At 49.4% G+C, this 22,328-nt stretch overlaps 1 protein-coding gene across 1 annotated transcript; it reads left to right on the forward strand.

Moving 5' to 3' along the window:
* The first annotated feature begins 547 nt into the window (after positions 1 to 547).
* DUSP7 (dual specificity phosphatase 7) lies at positions 548 to 6,890 on the forward strand. Its single transcript, XM_086469876.1, has 3 exons — positions 548 to 959; positions 3,244 to 3,672; positions 6,188 to 6,890. The coding sequence occupies exons 1-3, from the start codon at positions 548 to 550 to the stop codon at positions 6,493 to 6,495; spliced, it is 1,149 nt and encodes a 382-aa protein (XP_086326002.1). The 3' UTR covers positions 6,496 to 6,890.
* The last annotated feature ends 15,438 nt before the right edge of the window (positions 6,891 to 22,328 follow it).

Consider the following 22,328-nt stretch of genomic DNA (forward strand, 5'->3'; position numbering starts at 1 on the left):
GGGGCTGCGGCCGCCCGCGCGCCTTCCCGAGCTCTGCCCACGCCGCCGGCGCCGCGCCGGCCACGCCCCCCTGCCCATATTGGGTTAAGCCGCTTTCCTCCGCCTCGCCTCATTGGCGCTGGGGGCGTGGCGGGAGGCCGTGACGCGCAGCTGGGGGCGGGGTTTCCTCTCGGTGAGGGCCGCGGCGCCCGGTGCGTGTGCGCGGTGCCGCGCCGGGCGGGGCGTGCTGCCGCTCGGCCGGCCCCGCCGCCCGCCCCGCCTCCCGAGGCATGACACGCCGAGCCGCCGGCGAAGCCTCGCTTTAATTGAGGCCGCCGGGATGGGGCGCACAGCGTAGGGCAGAGCGGGGGCCGCCGTGCTCCGGGCCGCAGGCAGCGCGCACCCACCGCCGTGCGGAGCGGAACGGCGCTGCGTCCGGCACCGAGCAAGTCCACCCCGGCTCCGGGAGGAGGGGGGGTGGGGTGGCGAGCAGCGGAGCGGGGCCGCGTCCGGCCGCCGCGTGGGTGGCCGGTGGGCCGGGCGCTGGTGGCCGCCGCTGCCGAGCCCCATGAAAACGCAGGTCTGGGGGAGCTCCCCGCGGGCGCCCATGGCTGCGGCGATGCCGTGCAAGAGCGCGGAGTGGCTGCAGGAGGAGCTGGAGTCGGGTGGCGGCCGCTCGCTGCTGCTGCTCGACTGCCGCTCCCACGAGCTGTTCGAGAGCTCGCACATCGAGACGGCCATCAACCTGGCCATCCCCGGGCTCATGCTCCGTCGCCTCAAGAAGGGCAACCTGCCCATCCGCTCCATCATCCCCAACCACGAGGACAAGGAGCGCTTCGTCAAGCGCTGCAAGGCCGACACCGTGCTGCTCTACGACGAGGCCACCGCCGACTGGCAGGACGGCGGCGCCGCCACCTCCGTCCTGGGGCTCCTGCTCCAGAAGCTGCGCGATGACGGCTGCAAGGCGTATTACTTGAAAGGTGAGGTGCCCCCCTCCCTTCCTCCAGCCCCGGCCGCCTCTCGCAGCCGTTGTCTGTCCGCCCCCCCGCCCCCCCCCCCCCCCCCCTTCCCCCCGCAGCCCGTGGCTGGCCCCTGCATCGCCGGGCGCCCACCTCCTGCCTAGCCGGAGGTGGCTGGGTTGTTTTGCTTCCTCCCCCCGCCTCCCTCTGCCTGATTCATTTTTATTTTTATATTTTTTGTTTCCCCCCTCTGCATCCCGCTTTAATCCCCCGCACAAAATGGTCGCAGGCTGAAAGCGGCTGGGAGCGCCCCGCTTCTTCCTGCGTCGCCTCCCCGGCAGAGACGGGAGGGAGCCCCCCAACCCCGCCACCGAGGCGTCCTCTCCAGCGCTGCCCTGTCCCAAGCCGACCCAGGCTGGGCATCGCCGCCGCCCCCTGGGGAGCCCCTGGTCTCCGCTCCCCGGTGGGGGCCCTTTGGGGGCTCCCCTCTGGAACGGCTGGCCGGATTTTAGGGGGGGGGGGCAGGAGAGCCCCCCTCTTGTTTTTGTCTTCCCTACCCCATCTCCGAAAAGCGAGCCCTTGGGTTTTTCTCCACTCTTCCCTGGAAATGCCGGCGGGGCTGGGAGGGGGCAGCCCGGCTGCTCCCCCAGGGTAGGGCGGTGGAGGAGCGGGGAGCCCTGCTGCGGAGTATCCGAGCCCCCGCACCACGCACATGCCCTGTCCTGAGGGCTGGGGGTGGTTTGGGGTTTTAGTTTGTTTTTTTTTGGGGGTGTGTGTGTGTTTTTTGGCCATTTTGAAAGATCCCAGCAGGCCTCCGCAGCGGTCTGAGCAGAGCCCACAGCTGGGCTGCTGGGACCCTTCCCATCCTCCCAGTTCTCCCAGTCCGGTCGCTGGGTGGCGGGTTTGAGGCAGAAATAGCAGAAGAGCGGAGGACTGGTGGTGGGGGGAGAGCAGTGAAGAAAGTTGCCGCTTGCAGCTATTTAAAAAACCACTGCTGGTTCTTGATAGACCTTTTTTAGATAGTTGGGGGAGCCCCTGGTGAGAGGCTTGGAGAACAGGCAGGTGTTTTACGACCACCCTTCAGGGCTGCGCTGCCCGCACAAGCCTCATTCAGAGGTGACGGGGAGCAAGCACAGGGGTGGATCCCGCCCCCCGCCCCAGTCCCTCCGCTCCCTGCCTGTGCTGGTGGGTCAGTCCGCCATCCCATCCCCCTTTGGGGTTTCCCGATGGGCTCCTTCGCTTTGTCTTCCCGTTTCTCTTTCCGTCGTCCTCATCCCTAGCAGCAAGGAGCAGCTTTGAAGTTACTCTTAAGCTCTCCCCGATGGGCAGGGGAGGAGCCGAGCCCCTTTCTCTGCCTTTTTCCGGGAACCTCGGTGGGAAATGTTTCCAATTAAAATTCCAAAATGGCTCCTCGGCGCTGTCTAGCGGGGGGGGGGGGGGGGGGGGAAGAGGAGGAGGAGGAGGACGACGACGACGAGGAGCCTTTTTCATGAATGGATGTGGCAGGAGCTGTCTGTCCTGCTCAGTGACCCCGCCACAACCGCCGAACCCACTAACAAAGTTTCCAGGGGGCCTTTCTAATTAAACCATTTGTCAGTGTCAGATACCGATGGCTGAGCTCTGGTTTAATATTGCCTGGAAAGGAGGTAGATCGGTGGGGTTTTTGCTTCTCTGTCTTCCTTCACAAGCTGGTTAGCGGAGAAGGCGGAGAAAAGGACTTGGGAGCAGACATGAAGGGTCCCATCCGTCCTCAAGCCTGCAGCTGTCTGGGTGAAGAACAAACCTGTGACACTGCTCTGTTGCAAAACGTGTTTGTAGTGATAAAATAGGCGTGTTTTAGTGCCTGGGCTGGGTATGTGGTGGTTGTTCTTGCTTTAGCTTTTCAGATGCAGTGCTATTCTGTCTAGGTGGCATAATAGCTCTTGCCTAAACTGCCCCAGACGTGTATTTCTGAGAAAATAAACAAGGCAAGATTGTCTCTTGCCATTGATTTTATTTTTGGATGTTTGTTTCTTTTGCAATTGAGGTTTCCCCCCTATTAATCACAAGCAATGTTGAACTTTGTAAGAAACGCTCTTTGGTTTCCTGGGATCTGTTTGTGTCGTAGCAGTCTGCTCAGGGAAGATGAGGGAGCAGGGAGATGCCTTTCTTGGTGTGAAGTTGAAGGTATACCAACTTTTTGCTGGCAAATACTTGCTAAGTAATGTGGACGTGTGTCCAGATAGAAGGATTTCCCATTCTGAAGAATAAAATATGTTTTTGTCTTCTGTATCTCCCCTTCCCTCTCTCCTTTCCCCCTTCTCAGGTGGGTTTAACAAGTTTCAGACCGAATATTCAGAGCACTGCGAGACGAACCTTGACAGCTCCTCACCCAGCAACTCTCCGCCGGCATCAGTCCTTGGCCTGGGAGGGCTGCGGATAAGCTCTGACTGCTCGGATGGCGAATCCGACAGGGAACCCAGCAGTGCCACGGAGTCTGACGGGAGCCCCATCCCTAACAATCAGCCTGCCTTTCCGGTCCAGATCCTACCTTACCTGTACCTGGGCTGTGCCAAAGATTCGACCAACTTGGACGTCCTGGGCAAATATGGCATTAAATACATCCTGAATGTGACTCCCAACCTGCCAAACATGTTTGAGCATGATGGAGAGTTCAAGTACAAGCAGATCCCCATCTCGGATCACTGGAGCCAGAACCTCTCGCAGTTCTTTCCCGAGGCCATTGCTTTCATTGGTAGGTAGTTGGCAGAACATCTCTTTTCATACTCACTGCTTGGGAATGTGGCAAGCAGCTTCCCAGGGCTGTTGCTCTTCTCTGGCCTCACCTCTCTGGGGCACAGCGTCGGCCTTAGCTTAGCAGCTGAGCATCATGCTGCTGAGGTGATGCTTCTGGTGCCTGTCACCCTGGCTGGCTTCAGGAAGGCCTTTCCCTTCCAAAATTCAGCCCTCTTACAGCACCTCAGCTGGGTTACTTGCAAGTGGTAGGACCTGGCCCTGCTGTCTCTTGCCCTTGTCTGGGGATTTGTGCTTGTGTGAAATGGCTGAACCAGGGTGGTGAGGAGCTCCTTTGCCTGCTTCGCTCTGAGGAGTGAGTGTTGATGGGAGTTGCATTAATGTGACTGGTGCCAACAATTCCTTAGCCCCTAGTGTGGTTAAAATCTAGGGGGGGATGTTTTCTTTCCCTGAGGGGATTTGCTAGTCTAGTTGTGATTCTGCTGTAAGTTGCCCTAGCGTAGCTCCTTGTATGGATACTTCTGCTAAGGTAAGTGTCAACACAATGAGTGAATGATTATACTTAGACTGCAGAGCTCAGCTGGAAAAACTGCTGTGCAGACAGCCCCTGAGACACAACCAGCTTTGGCTGGTTGTGGGGAGGGCGGCAGATCTCTTCTCCCAGGCTAGTGTTGACTTTGAAAATGGCTTCTTATTCTGAGAAGTGTCTGTTGGACTGAATAGGGATGTACACTTCCAGCATGACTTGTGCTGTCTGCTGGTGACGGTTGTTAGCCTAATGAGTTCTGATTTATGGGGGGTGAATGGCACAAGTAGTCATTAGCACCACTAACTATTAGAAGATCTATGGTCTCATACCTGGTATAGGTAAAGGTGAGGGGGACCTCTACCTTCAGACTGAAATCTGTGCAGCCTGTTTCAATGCTGCTTTGTTACCCCCATGTTTTGGACCCCACTGCATGCGCTTGCTTGCCGTGCTGTAAGGGCTGATACAGGGCAGGGCGGTGGTAGGTCCTTGGCTGCTTTTCAGCTGTTGGAAACCCTGGTTTCCACACGCTCTCCTTTGCCTGCAGCTTCTGTCCTCTAGTAACATTATTGTGGTCAGAAGCAGGTGCTTCAGTGTGGCAGCAGGGACCTGTCTGATGTCCCATCTGCACTTCCTGCATGGAGCGTGGTATTAAATGTCAGGGGTGAGGTGCGGGGTCCCTGCTGTCGTGTGGCATTTGAGATCTGTCTGCTCCAGTCAGACGATGTCTCTGTGAACATAGCACTTGTGCTTTCCCGTTAATGACAGGAAACAGAGGATTACCTCCTCTAAAACCAAACACCAGGAAATGCGATGCAGGTCAGATAAAAGGTAAAAATGTCTCTGAACAACGTTGAACAGGGAGAGACTGGGAGGAAGGCTGGCTATGCTGGGGTATGATTCCCCACTGTACTGGAAATTCTTGCCTGTTTTGGAGGCTGGGGCAGAAAACCTGTTGTGGCTTAGGTCTGGATTTTGTTTTGCCTTTCCCTGTGCTCTTGCTGCCGGAGGAGTCTCTTACATCCAGCTTTGCCCAAGGATCCTCTTTCTCCTGCCACCTTCTCCCTCCCTCCCAAGCTCTGTCAAATGACTGACTTCAAATAGGGCTGCCCAGAAGTAAGCAGTGCTGGGCACTTGTGTGCATTCAGCGCTCTCAGCGGCATGTCCCTCTTTCAGCACTAAGATGTCAATTCATAAAGGGATCACGCTGTTCTGGCTGTGTGAGAGACAATGAGTGTATGTGTGCTTTTCAGTCAGTGGCAAGGGAGGGGAAATTTTGTCGCTGTTCTCTCGCCATTTTTTGGTCCAGCCTGCATTCCTGTTCCCTGCTACCATTCATCCTGAGAGTCTCTTCCAACACAAGCGTTTGTTTGTAGTGAAGTACGTTTCTGTCGATCCTAAAGAACAATTTCACAATAAGGGAGGTTCCTGCACTTCAGACTGCTTAAATTGGCTTTGACTACATTCACGTAACTTTCTAGTGGAAGGAAGACAAAAACAGCAGAAGAGAATAGCTTGCGTGGTGCTAGGCTACAGCCTCGCCTTGAGTGTGCAGCTTTCCCTGGTTAGTTGACGTTGCGGTGGGTGTGCTATGCCAGACCACCAGCATCTCCCTGGAGCTGTAGTCTCCAACCCCACCTGCCTTCTGTGGGTTACACCATTTCTCTGTTCAAATAGAGGGTACTGGTGCTCCCTAGGCAAGGGTTATGTTGCCAGGCTTGATTAATACTTCTCAAGCATGTGAGATGCTTGGCCTTGCTGTGCGGAACAGGGATGTGCAGCTTTGCTGTGCACTGGGAATATCTCAGGAGCCCTTTGGGGAGAGATGTGGATGTCAAAGGGACACAAGATGGTGCCACTAGGAGCAGGGGATCCAGTTCTGGCAGTCGTCCTGGTTCTGGGAGCTTGCAGCTGCCACCTGGCCCTGCTCCAAAGCCATGCGTTTTTGGTGCAGAATAATAGACTCCCCCTTCCCCTTGTCTTGTTTCAGATGAGGCCCGTTCCAAGAAGTGTGGGATCCTTGTTCACTGCCTTGCTGGCATCAGCCGGTCCGTAACAGTCACTGTCGCCTACTTGATGCAAAAACTCAACTTGTCCCTGAATGATGCCTATGACTTTGTGAAAAGGAAAAAATCCAACATTTCCCCAAACTTTAACTTCATGGGCCAGCTCCTGGACTTTGAGAGGACTCTGGGACTCAACAGCCCTTGCGACAACCGCTCACCCAGTGAACAGCTCTACTTCACCACCCCCACCAACCACAACCTGTTTCAGCTGAACACTCTGGAGTCCACATGAAGGGGATGCCACCTGGTTGGGAACTCGAGCATCAAATCGCTTCTCTTGAGCATTTCAACTCTTACAAAAGTATCTGTCTTGCCAGGCAGCTCTGAAAGGACTAGCTTCTCTGGGCAGAGGTGCCTGATTGCTGCTTTAAGAAGGCTACTGCCATTCATTAGTATCCTGATCAAAGTGGTTTGAAGAGGTGGTCTTTTTACAGGGGGTTGTCTAATACGGGCGATGTTACAGCATTTTGAACGCAGCTGTTACCGGCAATAACCGCTTTCCTGGGTGCATTGTGACTGTCAGAGCACGCACACATGTGAAGAGCTACCAGGGGTTAGCTTGCTGTGGAAAGTGAGGAGATTTATGCACTTGGAAACCTTGAACAAAAGGTGTTGGGCCAAGACTGTTTTAAAACCCAAGTTTACTTTTTTTGATTTTAAAAAAAGAAAAGGTAGATCTTACTCAAGCTTTGGGTTCAAACTCTTTTTAAATATGTACGTTCCTGACTGTTTGTACAGACAAGGTTGCAAAACCAGTATTTTATTGTTTCTTGTTTGATCATTTATTTTTTTTTAATCAAATGTTTATATTGACCAAATGCATTTTGCACACTTTGTGAAGCCTTGGTATGTCCTGGCATATTACTGGGTACTTCAGAGAGATACATGCTGCTGCTGTTGTTGTTAGCATCTGGTAGGAAGCTTTGTTATGTGTGAAGGCCAGTTGGGCTTAAACGCAACCCCTTCACCACTCCTGCACTCACAATCACAAACTCTGCACTGATTCAGCCAAGGTGACTAAGCCGCAAGCTTTTTTTTTAATGCCACCCCTGCCAAAAACACTGTTTGCTATTGCCAGAGGTAAAACTCTTGTAGCCTCCAGAGCTGGTAGAAGCATGTCTGAGCCCAGCTTCGTTCTCTGCTGCCTGTTGACTGACTTAACGTCATCCAGCTGGCCTGAAACCATTCCAGCTACCCAAGTACAGAAGGTAGTTGTGATGTTGGCGTTTCTTGTGCACACTCGATTCTTTCCCATGTGTGCGGGGTGGAGGGGGGAACACTGCAAGCGCCTGGAGCAGAGCAAGGATTGCATAGCAGGACGGGACTGAATCGTCATGCGTGGAGCGTGTGAGGGGAGTGAAGAGATGTGGAAATGATGAGAAGAGCATTGTAACAGAGGATTTTTATATATATATATATGAATATATATATTAACTGGCAAATTCTGAGGAGATTGGAGCTTTCAACAGAGGTTCTGATTTTTTTTTTCTTCCTCTTTCGAATAACTTTATGCCGTGCCTTCTATTCTGAGAAGACTTGTTTATATTTCTGGCTAGTGTTTGGCAAACACCTTATACGAAGCCGGGAGGGGAGGAAGTGGTAATAATTTCTGGGAGGAGGGCAGAACGGATTTGGAGATTTCTTTATTGGCTGCAATGTAGTCCCTCCTTTCTCCCCCCTCCCTGTCCACTTTAACTCTCATGTAACTGAAAAAAAAAAAAGCCACGGATTTTTTCTAAATATCCAGTTTTTTGTACTTTTTCAGAAAAAGAAAAAATAATTTAAAAAAAATCTCCATCTGGAGGAATGTTTGATGCTGTCACATCCTGAAACTGTTCTTTTTGTTAAAGATGTTACCAGAATGTTGGAATGAGCTTCTCTTTCTTGTTTTCTGGTTGTTTGTTTGTTTGTGGGGTTTTGTTTGCAACCATGTTGGGATTGTGGGTCATTGGAAGGGAGTATGGGCATAATTACAGTTATGAGTGAGAAAATTGAAAATATCCTAATTGCATCTTACCTCATGGAGGAATTTATTTTTTCAGGGATTTTTTGACAGTGCATCTGTATTGCATTACAGCTAAGCTGGTTTGTAAAGGCTTCCTGTGCTGTTAGTGATCTTTCTTCTTTAAAGAAAAAAAAAAAGATGCATTTTCTGATTAGTACAAATGAGAGCTTGTTAGTGAGGAATGGTTCTGCTTTCTGAGTTATGAAGGAAAATTAGTGACCCTATATATACTGATCCAATATTGGGACTTTGTTTATATTGCAAATAAATATTATTTTTTCTTTAAAAATGATGTTTGTGTCAGATGCTTGTCTAGCCTCTGCCCATATAAGGGCACGCTGCTCTGATCTGTATTTTATGGTTGATTAGTATTCTTCTGTGACCATGAAGAGCATTTGCTGGGCAGTGTTCAAGTGTGGTGTTCAGTTTCATGGACAGCTTAATTTTTAAGACCTGTGGTAAAATGGAGAGGGGGAGGTGGGAAGGCAAGGAGAGGGATATGGGGTGTTGGATAAACCAGAGAACAAAGAACAGCTTGAGAATGGGACTAGCTTTGACCCCAGCCGTTCCTCTGCACCAAAACTTAATAGACAAACTAAAGACACTTTTGTTCACTGTTTAAGTGTGGCCTACAAAGGCATGGCAAGGCCTTGCTTACAACAGTTGTGAGCAAAGCAGACTTTATTTCAGTAGGAAAGCAAGAAGTTGTGGCCTTGTGGGCAGCCACCTGATGACTTCTGGGTCTCATGGAGAGTGAGACCTGCCTTCTGCATCCTCAGGTTGGGGGCCAGCAGTGTCACGCATGGCCGGTGCTGTCCCCCTGTGCTCCCCAGCCATGGGTATAAATGGTTTGTGGGAAACCTGGAGGGACTGATGAAGATGCTTTAGGGTGAAAGGTGGCTCCAGGGGTCTGAGTGCAGCCAGGCTAAGGGAGTTATGGCTCCCCATGCCTCTGCTTGTAGCTGGGCAGGACTGAGCAGGAGTGGGTCTGTGTGTCGTGTCCCCCCTCCCCAGCACTCCTTATTTGAATCTCAATGGCAGGAAATTAAATGACTATCTATTCAATTGTTCAGTTCCTCAAAGTGAGTGTGTGCATCATCTTGTTCTTCTAATCTTAGGGCTGATGCCAAACATAGCTAGTTTTATTCCAGAAGGAGCTCAGACTGAGTACAGAGTCTGTTGCGGAGCAAGGGAGATAGTCAGAGAATGTGTGTGTGTGCATGAGAATTTCTTTGTTTATTCCGTACTGCATGATGGAAATCTCTATATTGATTTAGGGGTCTGTTTGTGGCTTAACAAATGAAAATCTACCTGGTATGCAGGGAAGAGAAGACCTTTAAGTTTTTCTTTGTAATTACACGGTATAGTAGCTCTTGAGGAAGGTATGAAACCATGCTGGAGGCTGGTGTGTGCTGAAGGAGTGCAGAACAGCTTGTCAGGTGAATGACTATTTGCTGCCATCTAATTTCCTCTTACAATTTTCTACTGAGGTGTGGAATAGGATATCAGCAGTTAGCATTAGCTCGGTAAGCACATTTGCATGGTAGAGTTGTGCCTGGCTGGAACAGCACAGCTGCTATTTGCCACAGCCTCTGTGTAAGAGCTGGTGTGCAGGCAGCTGCCAGATTGCTCCTCAGCAGGCAGCTCCTTTCGGGTACCTGATCCTGGGAGATGCATGTCTGTTGCGAGTGTCCTGCCACACTCAAAAGCCTTGTTGCCAAAGGAAGGAGGTGGCTCGTCTGAAAACCATCCTGCCATCTGCAAGTGCCTTTTTCTCTATGACCCAAAGTAGCCTTTTCCAAGCTTCCTGGCCTCGACAGCAGGGAACAGCCAGCCTGGCTGGTCCTCAGCCATTAGTGTTTTACGAATGTCTTGCACAGTTCTTCTTGGCCTGGAGGGGTTTCCTTGGAGACCTGGTGTCCTATAATTTAGTGAAGAAACAAGGACTGACATCAGGAAAGGGGCAATGCTGGAGAAATAGTTACAGAGAAAAAAGCGTAGGGTCTGTCTACGCTCCCTTGCAGAGGCGGGTACGAGCACTAGCCGAGTGTAGGAGCACAGGCTGAGTGAGAAAGCTGGTTATGTTCAGATTGGTGGAATTTGGCAAGGAGATATGGCTTCCCACACAAAGCAGGGCAGGGAGAAGCTCCTAGGTTAACCCATTGATTCCAGACAAGCTATTTGTAAGATGCTTTATGGTGCTCTGCTCTATAAAACCAGATAATCTCCTGCTTGGGCACAGAGATCTGTGGTCTCTGGGTTTTCACTTGTGATGCCACAAGGCCTCAGGCAATACGAATGGGAATTTTTTTTTTTCATGGATGGCTTTGTCTTGCCTCTCCGACTTGAAGTTAGGGGGACAACAGGTCCCGCATTCTTTCAAAGCATTTCTCCCTCTGTTTCAAGTCATGGCAAAACCACAAAGGTCTGAACACAGGTAGAGCTAAACTTCTGCAGTTCCCCATGAGGAAGCCCAGGTAGCTGATTTTGAACATATCCAGCAGCCCTCTGCAGCACATCCCATCCTGCCCTCCTCTGTGCTGCCTGGCAGAGCCTCACTGCTCACCCCAGTCAGAGAGGGAGGGCAAGGAGAGCAGGATGTCCTGAGCATGAGGGTGACTGGCATCTTGTGAAACAGGAGAACAAGGAGTAGGTTTGCAGTGCAGTGACAATTACTTGTGGTCATAGACAATGATAGAGAGACAACACAAAGGCAGGGGAGATGTGCAACAACCAACCACAGGAGGGATGTGTGAAGGGGTAGTGGAGGCAGCATCAGGAGACCAACAAGCAGGACATGAGCTTGGGGAAGGGGCTTTGGGCTTTCTTTCCCTCGCTTGTGTCTACCCTTACCCCTCTCCTAGGCTCTTATTTCTTGGTGTGGCATCAAACACACTCTGAGCATGATGCAAGTCAACCTCTGCATCTCTGAACTTGCCTGCTGTTGCGTCACCCAGAGACGCACGTGGGAAAGCAGACTCTTCCTGCCACCATCTGAATTTGGGTGCTCACATTTCCAAGGTAACCAGCTTATTTGTGGGCTGTTATTTTCTTTCTTTTTTTTTTTTTTTTTATCCTTTATGTGAGCAAATCAGGCTATTTGCAGTGTTGCAAAGGCATGTAAATAGTTTGGCTATTCAACACATCTATGTATTTACAGCCAGCTGGCACAGGCTGTAATAGTCGTGCTCAGGGCTGCTCAGAAAGTATGTGAAAGTGGGCTTTCTTCTGGATTTTGTGCCATTTGCTCCTGTGTTTCCTCAAATCTTTCTCTTAATCATGCTTGAAGTCAGAGTGCTGGGCTGGCTAAATGTAATTGGGGATGAGAGGGTGGGTGAGGAAACATTCAGCAGGTGGGGAGAGCAGCTCATGGAGTTCCATCCAGTCTCTGTATTCTGTTTCTGCGAGTTCCTCTATTCACACTTCAAAGTTCCTTTCTACTGGTTTTGTCTTTTGACCTTCTTGCCATGTCACCCAGCAGCACTGGCCCAAAGGACGGGCTGCAGTGAGGCCACCCAGAGCCACCATGAAGTCACTGCTGGATCCCCAGCCCGGGTGTGAAACTTGGGTGGGAGACACCATGACAAGTGTCGTGTGAGGGGAACAGCTGTGCTGTGTGCTGGCAGTTGCATTGAACTGAGGAGGCTTACCATGCCGGGATGGAGGCAAGCGGGTGCTGAGAGCTGCTGTGTCTGGCTGGGCTGCCACGTGTGGTTCAGCTAGTGACATGATGATGAAGCAACAAACATTCCTGTTTCCTGGGGGCCATGCTCAAGTTTAAATGGTTGGTTGTGTGTTGTCTGCCTTAAATCGGTGGGTAACCGCGAGGTGGGGAGCAATATGGCGTTGGACCTCAGGGCAGCACTCTCCCCAGGGTGGGCGGTGGCAGCCATTTTGTGTTCCTCCCCTCCATAGCACGTGGCTGCTGCTGTGAGGGGGGTGCACTAGCCCCCCTTCCTGGGCCACCAGGGCTTGTTGGGGGGGGAATTATCTTGGTGAGCACCTTTTCCTAGCCTGGCTTTGTCTCTGCTCTTACCTTTTTCCTCTCCAAAACACCTGAGGAGCTGCTGTGACACTTCGGGTGGCACCTAAGGGAACCCTGACTGGTGGCCTGGGAAGGCCTGAAAGACTTGTGGCCATCACAGTGGTACAGAAATGCAGCTGGGTCCTGTGAAGGAGTTGTGGGAGGATGAACAGCCAGGGGAAGAAGGCTCTGTGCGGCTGGCAGCAGCTGAACCCCTCAGCCTGCGATGGCAGCAGCAGCCCTTGTCAGCTGTGATGGTGCTGGCACCAGCGGTCAGAGATGATGAGCTGCTTGCAATGGAATTGTAAGTTTCTGGTGCCTCTGGGTGCCTCCCTGACATCTCCATGCTGCCCTGCTCAGCTGTGTCACGATTGTGTTTTTAGGTTGGGAGCTGGGTCAGGGAGGAAGCTGTGGTTCAGCTTTGATGGCTCAGTCAAGGGTTGGGGATTAATTATGAGTTGGGAATTAATCATGCGGCAGGCGCAGACACCTAGGCTGGCTGTACAGCCCCATGCTGCTGGTGCCCAGCCTCTGTGGGCTGTGTGGGCCCCCTAGTACTGGGGCAATATGGACCTCCCCTTCCCCTGCCTGGTGCAAGGCGAGACCACCAGCGCTCTCTGGCCTTTCTTCCTCTCTTCTGGTTGGTTGTGCTCATAGCTGAACTTACACTTGTTCTGCATTATCCTTATTTGCTTTCCCTGGTTTCTCTACTGCTCTCTGTTTCTTCAGATCGTTGGGATTTGAGGTACACTCAGCTGGTAGCTGCTCTTGTGAAGCTGTGGTCCTTCTGCTTTCTCTCAGAGACATCGGGGCATGTTGAAAATGGAGACTGGCTGTGATTTGGGGGAGATTTGGGGGGGATGTGTGTTACTTCTGTGCTGCTCAGTGGTGCAAATGATCCAAGAGCATGCAGGGCCTTAAGAAGTATATGGTGAGGGAACCAAGTATGAGTGGAGGAAGGGGAATCCAGAGAGATTTATTTATTTTCCTACTTTCTTTCCCTGGAGAAACGTCTGGCTTATGTAAAGCCATTTGCTGGGTTTCTTGCTGCTTTATTTTGAAAATCTCTGCATTCAGGCACTCTGATCTTTTCGTGTCCCCACTCTTCTCATCTCCCATCACTGCTTCAAGGGCAGATTCTTCATGATTTGGGGTTTTGCTTTTATGAAGTTTGCTCTTTGTTTCAGATCTGTGTTGTCTTTTTCTTTTCTTTTCTTTCCTTTCCTTTTCTTGTAAGGACTGCTTGGTTTGGCTTGTGGTTTTGCCTTGTTTTCTTCTGAGAGGTGAATCGTTGTGATAAACGCTGCAGAAAGTGGGAGGGAGCAGACTGGTGCATTGATGAGACCCTGGTCACAGATACAGCATTAGTGGAAGCCCTGTGCCAATGAGAAGCTGAGCTCTGAGGTTTGATTGCAGATGCAGTACCCTAGAAGCACAGCATTTTTCTGTATGGGAGATTTTGAGTTGAAATTTGTATGAAGGGGTGCAGTTAGAGGGGTTGTGACTTTGGGTTTGGGATAAGCACTCTCCTTCCTTTCACCAATGTGGCTCTGAATTGGACCCGTCATTTTACCATGCAGTCCTGCCAGTGAAGTGCTCAGTACCTGGTGGAAGATTTACAGCTCTGCTCCAGTGAGGCAGTTTGTTTGTGTCTTACTCTAAATTTGCCACTTCCTCTCCCTGGATGGAGAGATTCCCCGCTGCTTGGAGCAGGCAGCAGTCCAGGCAGGATCGCACCCTGAGAGCCAAACAGGATCCTCTCAGAGCTGTGCGAAGTGGGATGCTGGATGTGAGTTTGAGGGGATTCAGGCTGCTGAGCCCACAGAAAGCTGCCCTGTCCTCTGACAGAACAAGGATCAGCTCTGTTATCAGCTCCATCTCTGTGTCCTCTCTGCCATTCATCACCTTCCCTCTGCCCCCATTCAGGCTGTTGCCTTTGAATGAGCCTGTGCTAGACGTTCAAGCAGGCTCCTGCATGTCTTGGCCTTGCATCCAGTTGGCAGAAAGCTGAGAGAGAGATGTTTGGGAAAGTCTTATGAGGGTTTTTTTTAGTGTTGTTGTGTTTTGTTTTTTTTTTTTTTTTTTGTTTTTTTTGTTTTTTTTTTAAAAAAAAAGAGAACCTTCACTATTCATTCATTCCCCAAATAGCTTTCCCTCTCATTGGACAACATCTTCCTGCTAGGACAGTTCAAGCCTGTTCTGACAGGCAGCTTATCTGCCTTGCAGCTCTGACTGCTTCCTCTGTCTCTCCTTTGTGTGGGAGGTGTTTTGTCTTTCCAAACTTCTGCTGACTTCAGTGGGTGCTAGCTTGTGCCCAAGCATGCACTGATAGTGCAGTTCAGTGCTGAAATTTGCTGCCAAATTTATTTATGTCCTTGCAGCATGTTTTTCTTTGCAAAGGGAAGGAGTTAAGTGGTTTGGCGAGGGGCAGGAATGTTGTTATTGAAAGTCGAGTGTGGCAGAGGTTCTCCACTGACCCTGTCTGCCTCTGCCCAGTGAGTCCTGCAGCAGAACATGGTGGTGAAGGGGCTAGTGTTGAGGGATGCCATACTGATGGGGCTCCAGATAGGGGCCTAAACTGCACAGAAACCGTATCTTAAAAAGCCCAGAGCAGCCAGCCTGTTGCTTTCCTGTGTTGCCAGCTGGTCAGGTAGTTTTAGAGAAATTCCCGGTCTAGTTTTAAATCTGGTAAAGGTATAGAGAAGTGCATGCGTGTGCATGAAGCAAGATTTACAAATGTCAGTATTTTTAATAAAACAAATCCAGTCATGTTTGAAGCTGCTGTCTGCCAGTGTGCATTCCTGATACAGAATCAGTGCTTCCACTGAGATACAGTTTCCAGTCAATGTGATGGGAGTGTCACTTCCTATCTGTGGCTCAAACCAGCAGTAGCCAGGAAAGCCCCATCTTATTCCCTGTCCCTGCTCCTCTTGGAGTGTCTGTATTGGTCTGGTGCCTGCAGCCCTCATGCCCCAAACTGGGCTAGCTGAGCCCCTATCAGCTGGGAAGGGAGAAGACAGATCCTCTTAGGAGAGGCACATCCGTCTTGTGAAAAGTGCTCCTGGATTGTATGTGCCGGCTGTGCGAGTTGCACGCAAGAACACTTTTCCTGCCTCAGTGTTAAAATCAAGCTCTGATCTCCAGCAGTCTGGAATAACTCCTAGGTGTCGCTGTCCTGAAATAACTATGAAAGAAACTCTGGATGATGGTTAGTTTTCTTGAATCTCCAAAACTTCTGTGAGCCTGTTCCTTGTGGGAGGTATGTTTGGTTTTGTCTATGGAGTTCTCAACTTTTCTTCCTGAGCCGTGGGATACTTCCTACTGGCCGTGGGATGCCACCATGTGTCCAGTGCTACTGCATGTGCAGCAGAGGCCCAGAGATGTTTGTAGGTCAGGGATGACAGATAGTCGGCAGGACTCATAGGTGCTATTATTTAATTGCATTCCAACAGCAGCGAAAGCAGTAACAAGAGTAATAAACAAATTATGATCTACGTTATGAAGCTGACAAATGCCACCCACTCATTACCTGTCTTTAACCACTCTCATTACTACCCAGTCTTTGTGGGAACTAATCTTGCTGCTCAGTGTCCTACTTGTTCACTTAATGCCATTCTCTGAAGCAATTGGCTATTCCTTGTGAAAGAAGAGGAAGGTGCTTTTCCCAGTACTTGTTGTCTGGGTGCTGAAATGCAGGTAGCTCTGGGATGGAGGAGGCTGAAGGAGCACTTTGCAAAAGCATGGTGTGGCTGGGAGGTGAAGACTGAAATCCACAGGGACAACTGAAGCGAGAAGCTGGGGATGGGTGGCTGGATGGAAGATTGTCACTAGGGGGAAAAGGCAGCTCTCTGTTCGTCTCCCTAGGTTTGAGAAATAGTATCCAGCGAAGGGATATTAGGAAAAGCCACATTTTTTTTCTCTCCAGATGTTTTCCAGGATTTGGGAGCAAGCAGGGTTGCTGAGTAATGACAGTTCTCTTTGTGTGTGCTCCAAGCCCAGGGTCTTGCTGGAGGAAGTCCTGGTGGTGTTTCTGTGGGGACCTGTTCAAGCTCCCCCCCAGGAAAAAGAAATTGAGCTCCAGGAGTTTCTTTCAGTGGTCTGGCATAGCTTGAGTTCAGCAGAGTCAAAGATGCTCAGCCAGAGGAGCTCAACCTCCTTGGTACCTGGCTGCTGCCATTACATATTGTGTTAGTCTGTACTCAGTGTTAACGACTGCGCTGTGCCTGAGGTACAGCTGCTCTCCTTTCCTTGCTGACTCAACTGGGAGCCTTACTGGGGTAGGTTATTGAGGCCTGCAAGCTGAGGAGTTGGGATGAGAGAGCAGGTGGGGAAAACAGGTCTTTTTCAAGATACTCCATAGGTGGCTGGGCCCTGGCCAGCCAGAGGTCCTATTGTGCTCCCAGGGCTTTGGGATATCTCATGGGGGTCTCTAATGGGTAAATAAGCTTAAAGATGGGAAATGAAGACTAAGAGGTGAAGGGCCAGCTTTCCCAATGGAGAAGTGACATCAGTCAAATGTGACAAGTGCCTGTCAAAGGCCAGAGCAGTTGAATGTGTCTGTTAATGATAAAGAGGAGTAAGTATCAGATGAAGTTTGCTGCTTACTGTTCAGAGTAGCAAAAACCAAAAGCTGCACTGAACAGGTGTAGGAAGTCCTTGCAATGTGGAGTGGTGGGGTTGTAGCTTATAATGCTGAGGAAAGCAGAGTAATCCAAGGGAAAGAGTGAGCCATCTAAATCTAAAGTGCAGTGCAATGGTCTCAAAATGGGGTAGTGTCACTTCAGAGAGAGATTTCAGAAATGCAATTAACTGGGCTATAGGAGCAAGGCTTGATTCTGAGTATGGTCAAAAAACCTGAAAACAATCGACTTCCAGGAAAAGAGCTGAGAACAAACTGTATAAATGCACTGTATGAATCTGTGGTGAACAAAAGCATTTATGTGGGTTTGGGGGAGATTGGAGTAACTAATGCAAGGAAAATCCATTAAATGCTTTTAAATATCAGTACAGAGTCTCTTGTTGAGAAGATCCTGCAGCTGCAAGTAGCTGGAGTCTGGGAAAGCATTTTTAATGAAACATAGCTGCATGCTTCGACTGTTCTTATACTCTTCCTTAGATGCTGCTATCAAGTACCACTGAAGGCAGGACACAGGGCAGGATGAAGCTTGCTCCAGCCACAATTAGTGGCTCTGATTTCTCTGCTTTTCCAAGAAGATGCTGTCCTGGAATAAGCCATGTGTGGTACACTGCAATTGTGTGTGTGTGTGTGAGGAGCTTTTATGGAGGTTGGAGGTATTGCGCTCCCTTTGTTCAGTGAAGAGAGCTGCTGAAGTGCATGGCTGGAGGAGAAAACTCCTGAGGTTATTGTACATCTGTTATCAAAGGGACATTGTAATGTAGTGTAGGACAGCCAAAGTGGGGAGAGGGGCTTTGTACCAACAGAAACATCTTGTTCTTCACCAGCACCAGTCACTCTGAAATGAACAGTTTCCATAGGTGATGGAAAGCCTCTGAGGAACATTTGGGCAAGAAACGAACTCTGAAAGGATTTGCTTTGTTTGATCTGTCCTTTCCCATCACTTCTTAGTACCATGCTTCTGGTTAGGAAGAACTGGATGACATGGAAGTAGCTGGATGGGCTAGGACGAGTCATCGTGCCCTCAGAGCTCCCATGTGCTACTTTAACCCACACCACAGTGGGACGAGACACTGTGTGGGAGCGTGAGACAAGTTCCTAATGTTCCTGTTGATCAAATGGCCCACTGAGTCTCCTGATCTGCTGTGGTGATAAGTCATAACAAGGACTCTCTCTTAATCCTCATTATCCCCTGTTGGCGCTTCCTGCCCACATACACTAGATATTTCCTATCAACAGGGAGTAACCTCTGTGGAAGATAGGATCAGATTCCCAGGAACCAGGCTGTAGTAAGAGTGAAGGAAGAATGAGGAAACTGTCCTAATTTGAGTCTAATCTTATAAATACAGGTCTGGATACAGACAATAGGAAGAGCTTTAGCATTTAGTTAGGGAAGGATCATCTTTTGCCAGGAGTAGCCTTAATTGTAACTTATTATGTGGTAAAGTTGCTGTTTGATCTCATCTTCAGCAGAGAGGAAGAGGCAGATTCTGTTTTGTGTCACCAGAGGAGGGCTAGCTTGAGAAAAGGACAGGGAAAAGTGTATTTAAAAGCAATTTTTTGTCACTTGTGTACTGATTCAAGCTGCAGTGCATGGATGGAGTGCTTTATTTCTCAGTTTTGATTTGGATAAAACACTAAATAAGGAGGGGAAAAGGCTGTGTGATTTTTTTCCTGAAGCAAATGTGCTAATATACCCATTGGGTATTTAATGTTGCATAGCATTTCTGAAAATGCAGAAAACCACAAATCTTTTCTTCTAGTGTAAGTGGGTTGGTGGGGTATTTCTTTCTCCTACCTAGGCCTGTAGCTGGAGACAATACCAGTCAGAGACTTGGCCTGTCCCTCATGCTCACCTTTCATGTGGGCTGGGTGGAGTGTGCCGAAGGTGTTTGTGGTGGGGAGTTCTCTACAGAGAGTTGCTTTTATGAACCTTTTTAGACAATCTGTTAAAATGAAGAGTTGCCTCCTACCTGTCCTGTCCACATCATGGCACCATGCACAGAGGCTGTGATTGCATTCATTTCATTTCATTTGCAAGCAGGGTGAGAGCATGTGCATGTTTGAGAAATGAATTGTCGTTACAGGGTTGTTTGAGGGTCCTTAACCACATGTTCTTGTGCAGCTGGTATTCTAAATATGATCCCATAACCATACGAATGACTACAGCGCAACAAGGTGTGGACACTGGTGGCTCAGCCCCACCCTGAAGGCGGTGTCACAAGTTCCTGGAAAATGCCGTCATATCCTTGCGGGTTTGGACTCGTTTGGCATTTTACTATACGTCCCGCTCACAGGTGCTTGATGGTGTTGATGTTTTATTTATTGCCCAGCTCTGGGCTGGTCACTGCTTCTTCCTTCAGAAGCTTTACAGGCCTTGTCTTGGAACAAGTTTGTGAAGCTATGGGGATGTACAAAACCCCTGCTGCTTCCTAGAAGCTTTCTGTCCCTTTATGATAGTCCAGCTTGGACAGGAGATCTCACCAGGCTTGGCCTAAGACAAGTGATACACTAGTTCCCTGTCCCAGGCTTCTTGTGTGAGTTAGGACAAGGCCTTTCAGCCATCCCTAAGCCATCTGTATCTTAGTTTCCCACTTCCTATCATTTCTGGCTCTCCCAAGATAGCTGATTTTTCACCTGAAATTTGGCAGAAGAGTCATGCCATGTGGGCTTCCATTCCTTCTCCAGGTGGTTTTCTTTGTTATTTTCTCTTCACCATAGCAGGTTATGTGATGTAAGGGTTCTACTTGATTATAAACAGTGCACAGTTTGGCTCCAATAGCTGGTTTGTTGTGGGTTTTTTGGGTTGGTGTTTTGTTTTTTGGTATATTTTAATTTTAAAATGACTGATGCATTTGTGTTCTTTTTAAGATTAATTCTGTCAGGTAGCAGGGCTGGCACAGAGGACAGACCCAGTGGTGTGGGTACACCAGGTCCTCCTTTGTGCTAAGTTTTCTTTGATAAAGAGTTGCTAAGTAGTGCCTGCAGGTGGATAGTGAACAGAGTGCTTGTAATTTCTTCTGCTGTCTTCAGGGATGTGCTTCCAGCAAGTCACAACACCTGGTAACATGCTTGTAACATCTATTAACCTTGTAATTTTATAAGTGGAGCTTTAATCCTGCCTGGTTGCCAGTCAGGTCTAGAAACATTGACTGTGCTGGTCGCTGAGCTCACTGGAATTTGCTGCCTTCTCTGTCTTCTCCTCCTTGCCAGATGCTCCACACCTTTGCACAGGTCAAAGCCCGCCCTTGTCTGTTAGTTTTCTTTCCGAGTCCTTCTGTATCGTGGATGTTCAAATGTTGATCTTTTGCTAGCCAGGTGCTGCTGTGTGATATTTCCCCCTTTACAGATGACAGATACCTTGCAGTGAAGAACTCAGGCTGAAGGGGTCACCATTCGTGCAAAGCCCCGAGTGGCCTCTTGAGGCATTGGAGTTCGGGAAGGTGGAAGGATTGGAGTGAGAGTTTAGGCTTGCTGCAGAGAGAAGATAGATTCAAGAACTCTTGTTTTGTGTGTGCTGTTGAGTTCTGGTCTGCTGCAGGAAGGAGAGTCCTTGTGCTGCAGGCTGTGGAAGGCACACACCAGCCACAGGGTGTACAGCCAGGCAGGAGATGGATGGAAAGGGATGTCCTGGACTGAGCCACCAACAGCAAGTTGGTGGCAGAGCAGGGCGTGGGCCCTGAGCTTCTAACAAACCAGCTATCACCACAACATCATGACCCAGCCTTCTTTTCCCAAGTCTTGCTGTAAGCATAGGTGTAAGGTATCATGCCAGAGTACCCTGTTGCTGGAATCCTGATCTGTAGCCATCGCCACCTGGGAAAATGTACCCTGGAGAAATGGAGGCAGCAGCATCCAGCCATGTGGGAAGCCGTCAAGAAGAGAAGGCTCAGCCAGGAGGAGGTGCAGAGCACACAGAAGTATCTTGGGGTGGTGTTTCAGGACAAGTTGACTTCCAGGTCCAGCTCTGGGGCAGCCCTAGTAAATGCTCTTCACAGCACTGGGAGGGACTGGTGTTCAGTAAGCAGGGCAGGGTGGATGCTCTGTGCCAAACTCTCGCTTGTCTCCTTTTTCCTTAGGGCATTCTTCATTCATTAAACTTGCTACCAAGGCAGCTTTGGTGGAAGTAACCAGTTTCCTGAAAGTGGGGGCCTTTTCTGAGTGAGCCCCCAGTCTTGGGGTTTGGGTGAACTGCCATGTTTGGAAGAGCAGGGTGGAGAAAGTGGGGAGTTTTGTTGTGTGCTCCATTACCAGTGACCACAGACAAGAATACAAAGCAACAAACAACACCAAAGAGCAGAGAGCCAGTTTTAATTGCCTGCAGTCAGGTACTCCTGGTGAGCAGAGCAAAGCTTTGAATGGAGAGCACAGCCTGCCTCTAGTCTGTATGACTTCCTCCTTCCTGGCTCTAAACATGACTTCACGTGCATGGCTCCAAAATAAGCAGCAAAAGCCAGTTTAGGGTGGGTGCCATCTTTTGCCCTTCATTTTCTTCAGTACCCCAGTCAACAGGGACATGATCCCAGGCAGCACCCCAGTGGCATGGCTGTAATGTGAAATAATGAGCTGGCAAGTCCTGACTTCTTATTTGTATTTTGGTGAAGGTTTTTATCGTGTTTCCTGCAGACACAAACTGAGATGAACGGGTGGTTCTGCTGTTGGCATGCCTTTCTGATAAAGGCCAATGGCTTTTAGCAAGCTTCATGGCTCTTGAGTTGCTGTTTGGTCTCAGCATATCCCCTTTTGCATCTTCATGCAGGTGTCTTTTGTGAAAGGGATTTTAAGAAGTCGCTTAGCCTGTTTACTTTTCAGTTTTAAACCAATATTTTATAAAAATAGAATAACTTTTTAAATTCTTCCTCTGCTCCAGAAAGCTCTCCTTTACCCTCCTCAAGTAAAGAATATTTACATGAATCTGTAATTTGTTAATTGAAACTGCTTCTTGCTTTGCATCGAAAAAATTGCAAGCTATGACTGCAACACAATGCAAGTGTAAACAGGAAAACATACCAAAAAGCCTTTAATATGGAGACATATTCCCTTAAGAATGCAAAACCTCTAGGCCTGGAAGGTCTGCGAGTCAAGTATCAATTGGTGTGATGTACCAGAAAAGGAAATAACTTTTTTATTTATGTTCAGTAGAGCTCAATGAAGCCTTCAGGGAAAAGAGAAAAAACAAACTGAGAAGAATTCAAAGGGAAACGGCACATAGGGCTTCTGCGTGTGTATACAGCACTTTTAAGAGTTTCATGGGAATGTTAATAGTTTATTCTCAGCAGTGTCTGCAGAATGTGAGTTTGTAATTTGAAAACTTTTTGCATGACTTTCAAATTTAAAATAAAAGAGAAATCTGGCCTAGATTATAAAAAGTGACTGTGGAAGTTCCCCCCAAACCAATGG

The sequence above is a fragment of the Leptosomus discolor genome, chromosome 9 (assembly GCF_034619465.1).
Source record: "Leptosomus discolor isolate bLepDis1 chromosome 9, bLepDis1.hap2, whole genome shotgun sequence".
Taxonomy (NCBI): Eukaryota; Metazoa; Chordata; class Aves; order Leptosomiformes; family Leptosomidae; genus Leptosomus; species Leptosomus discolor.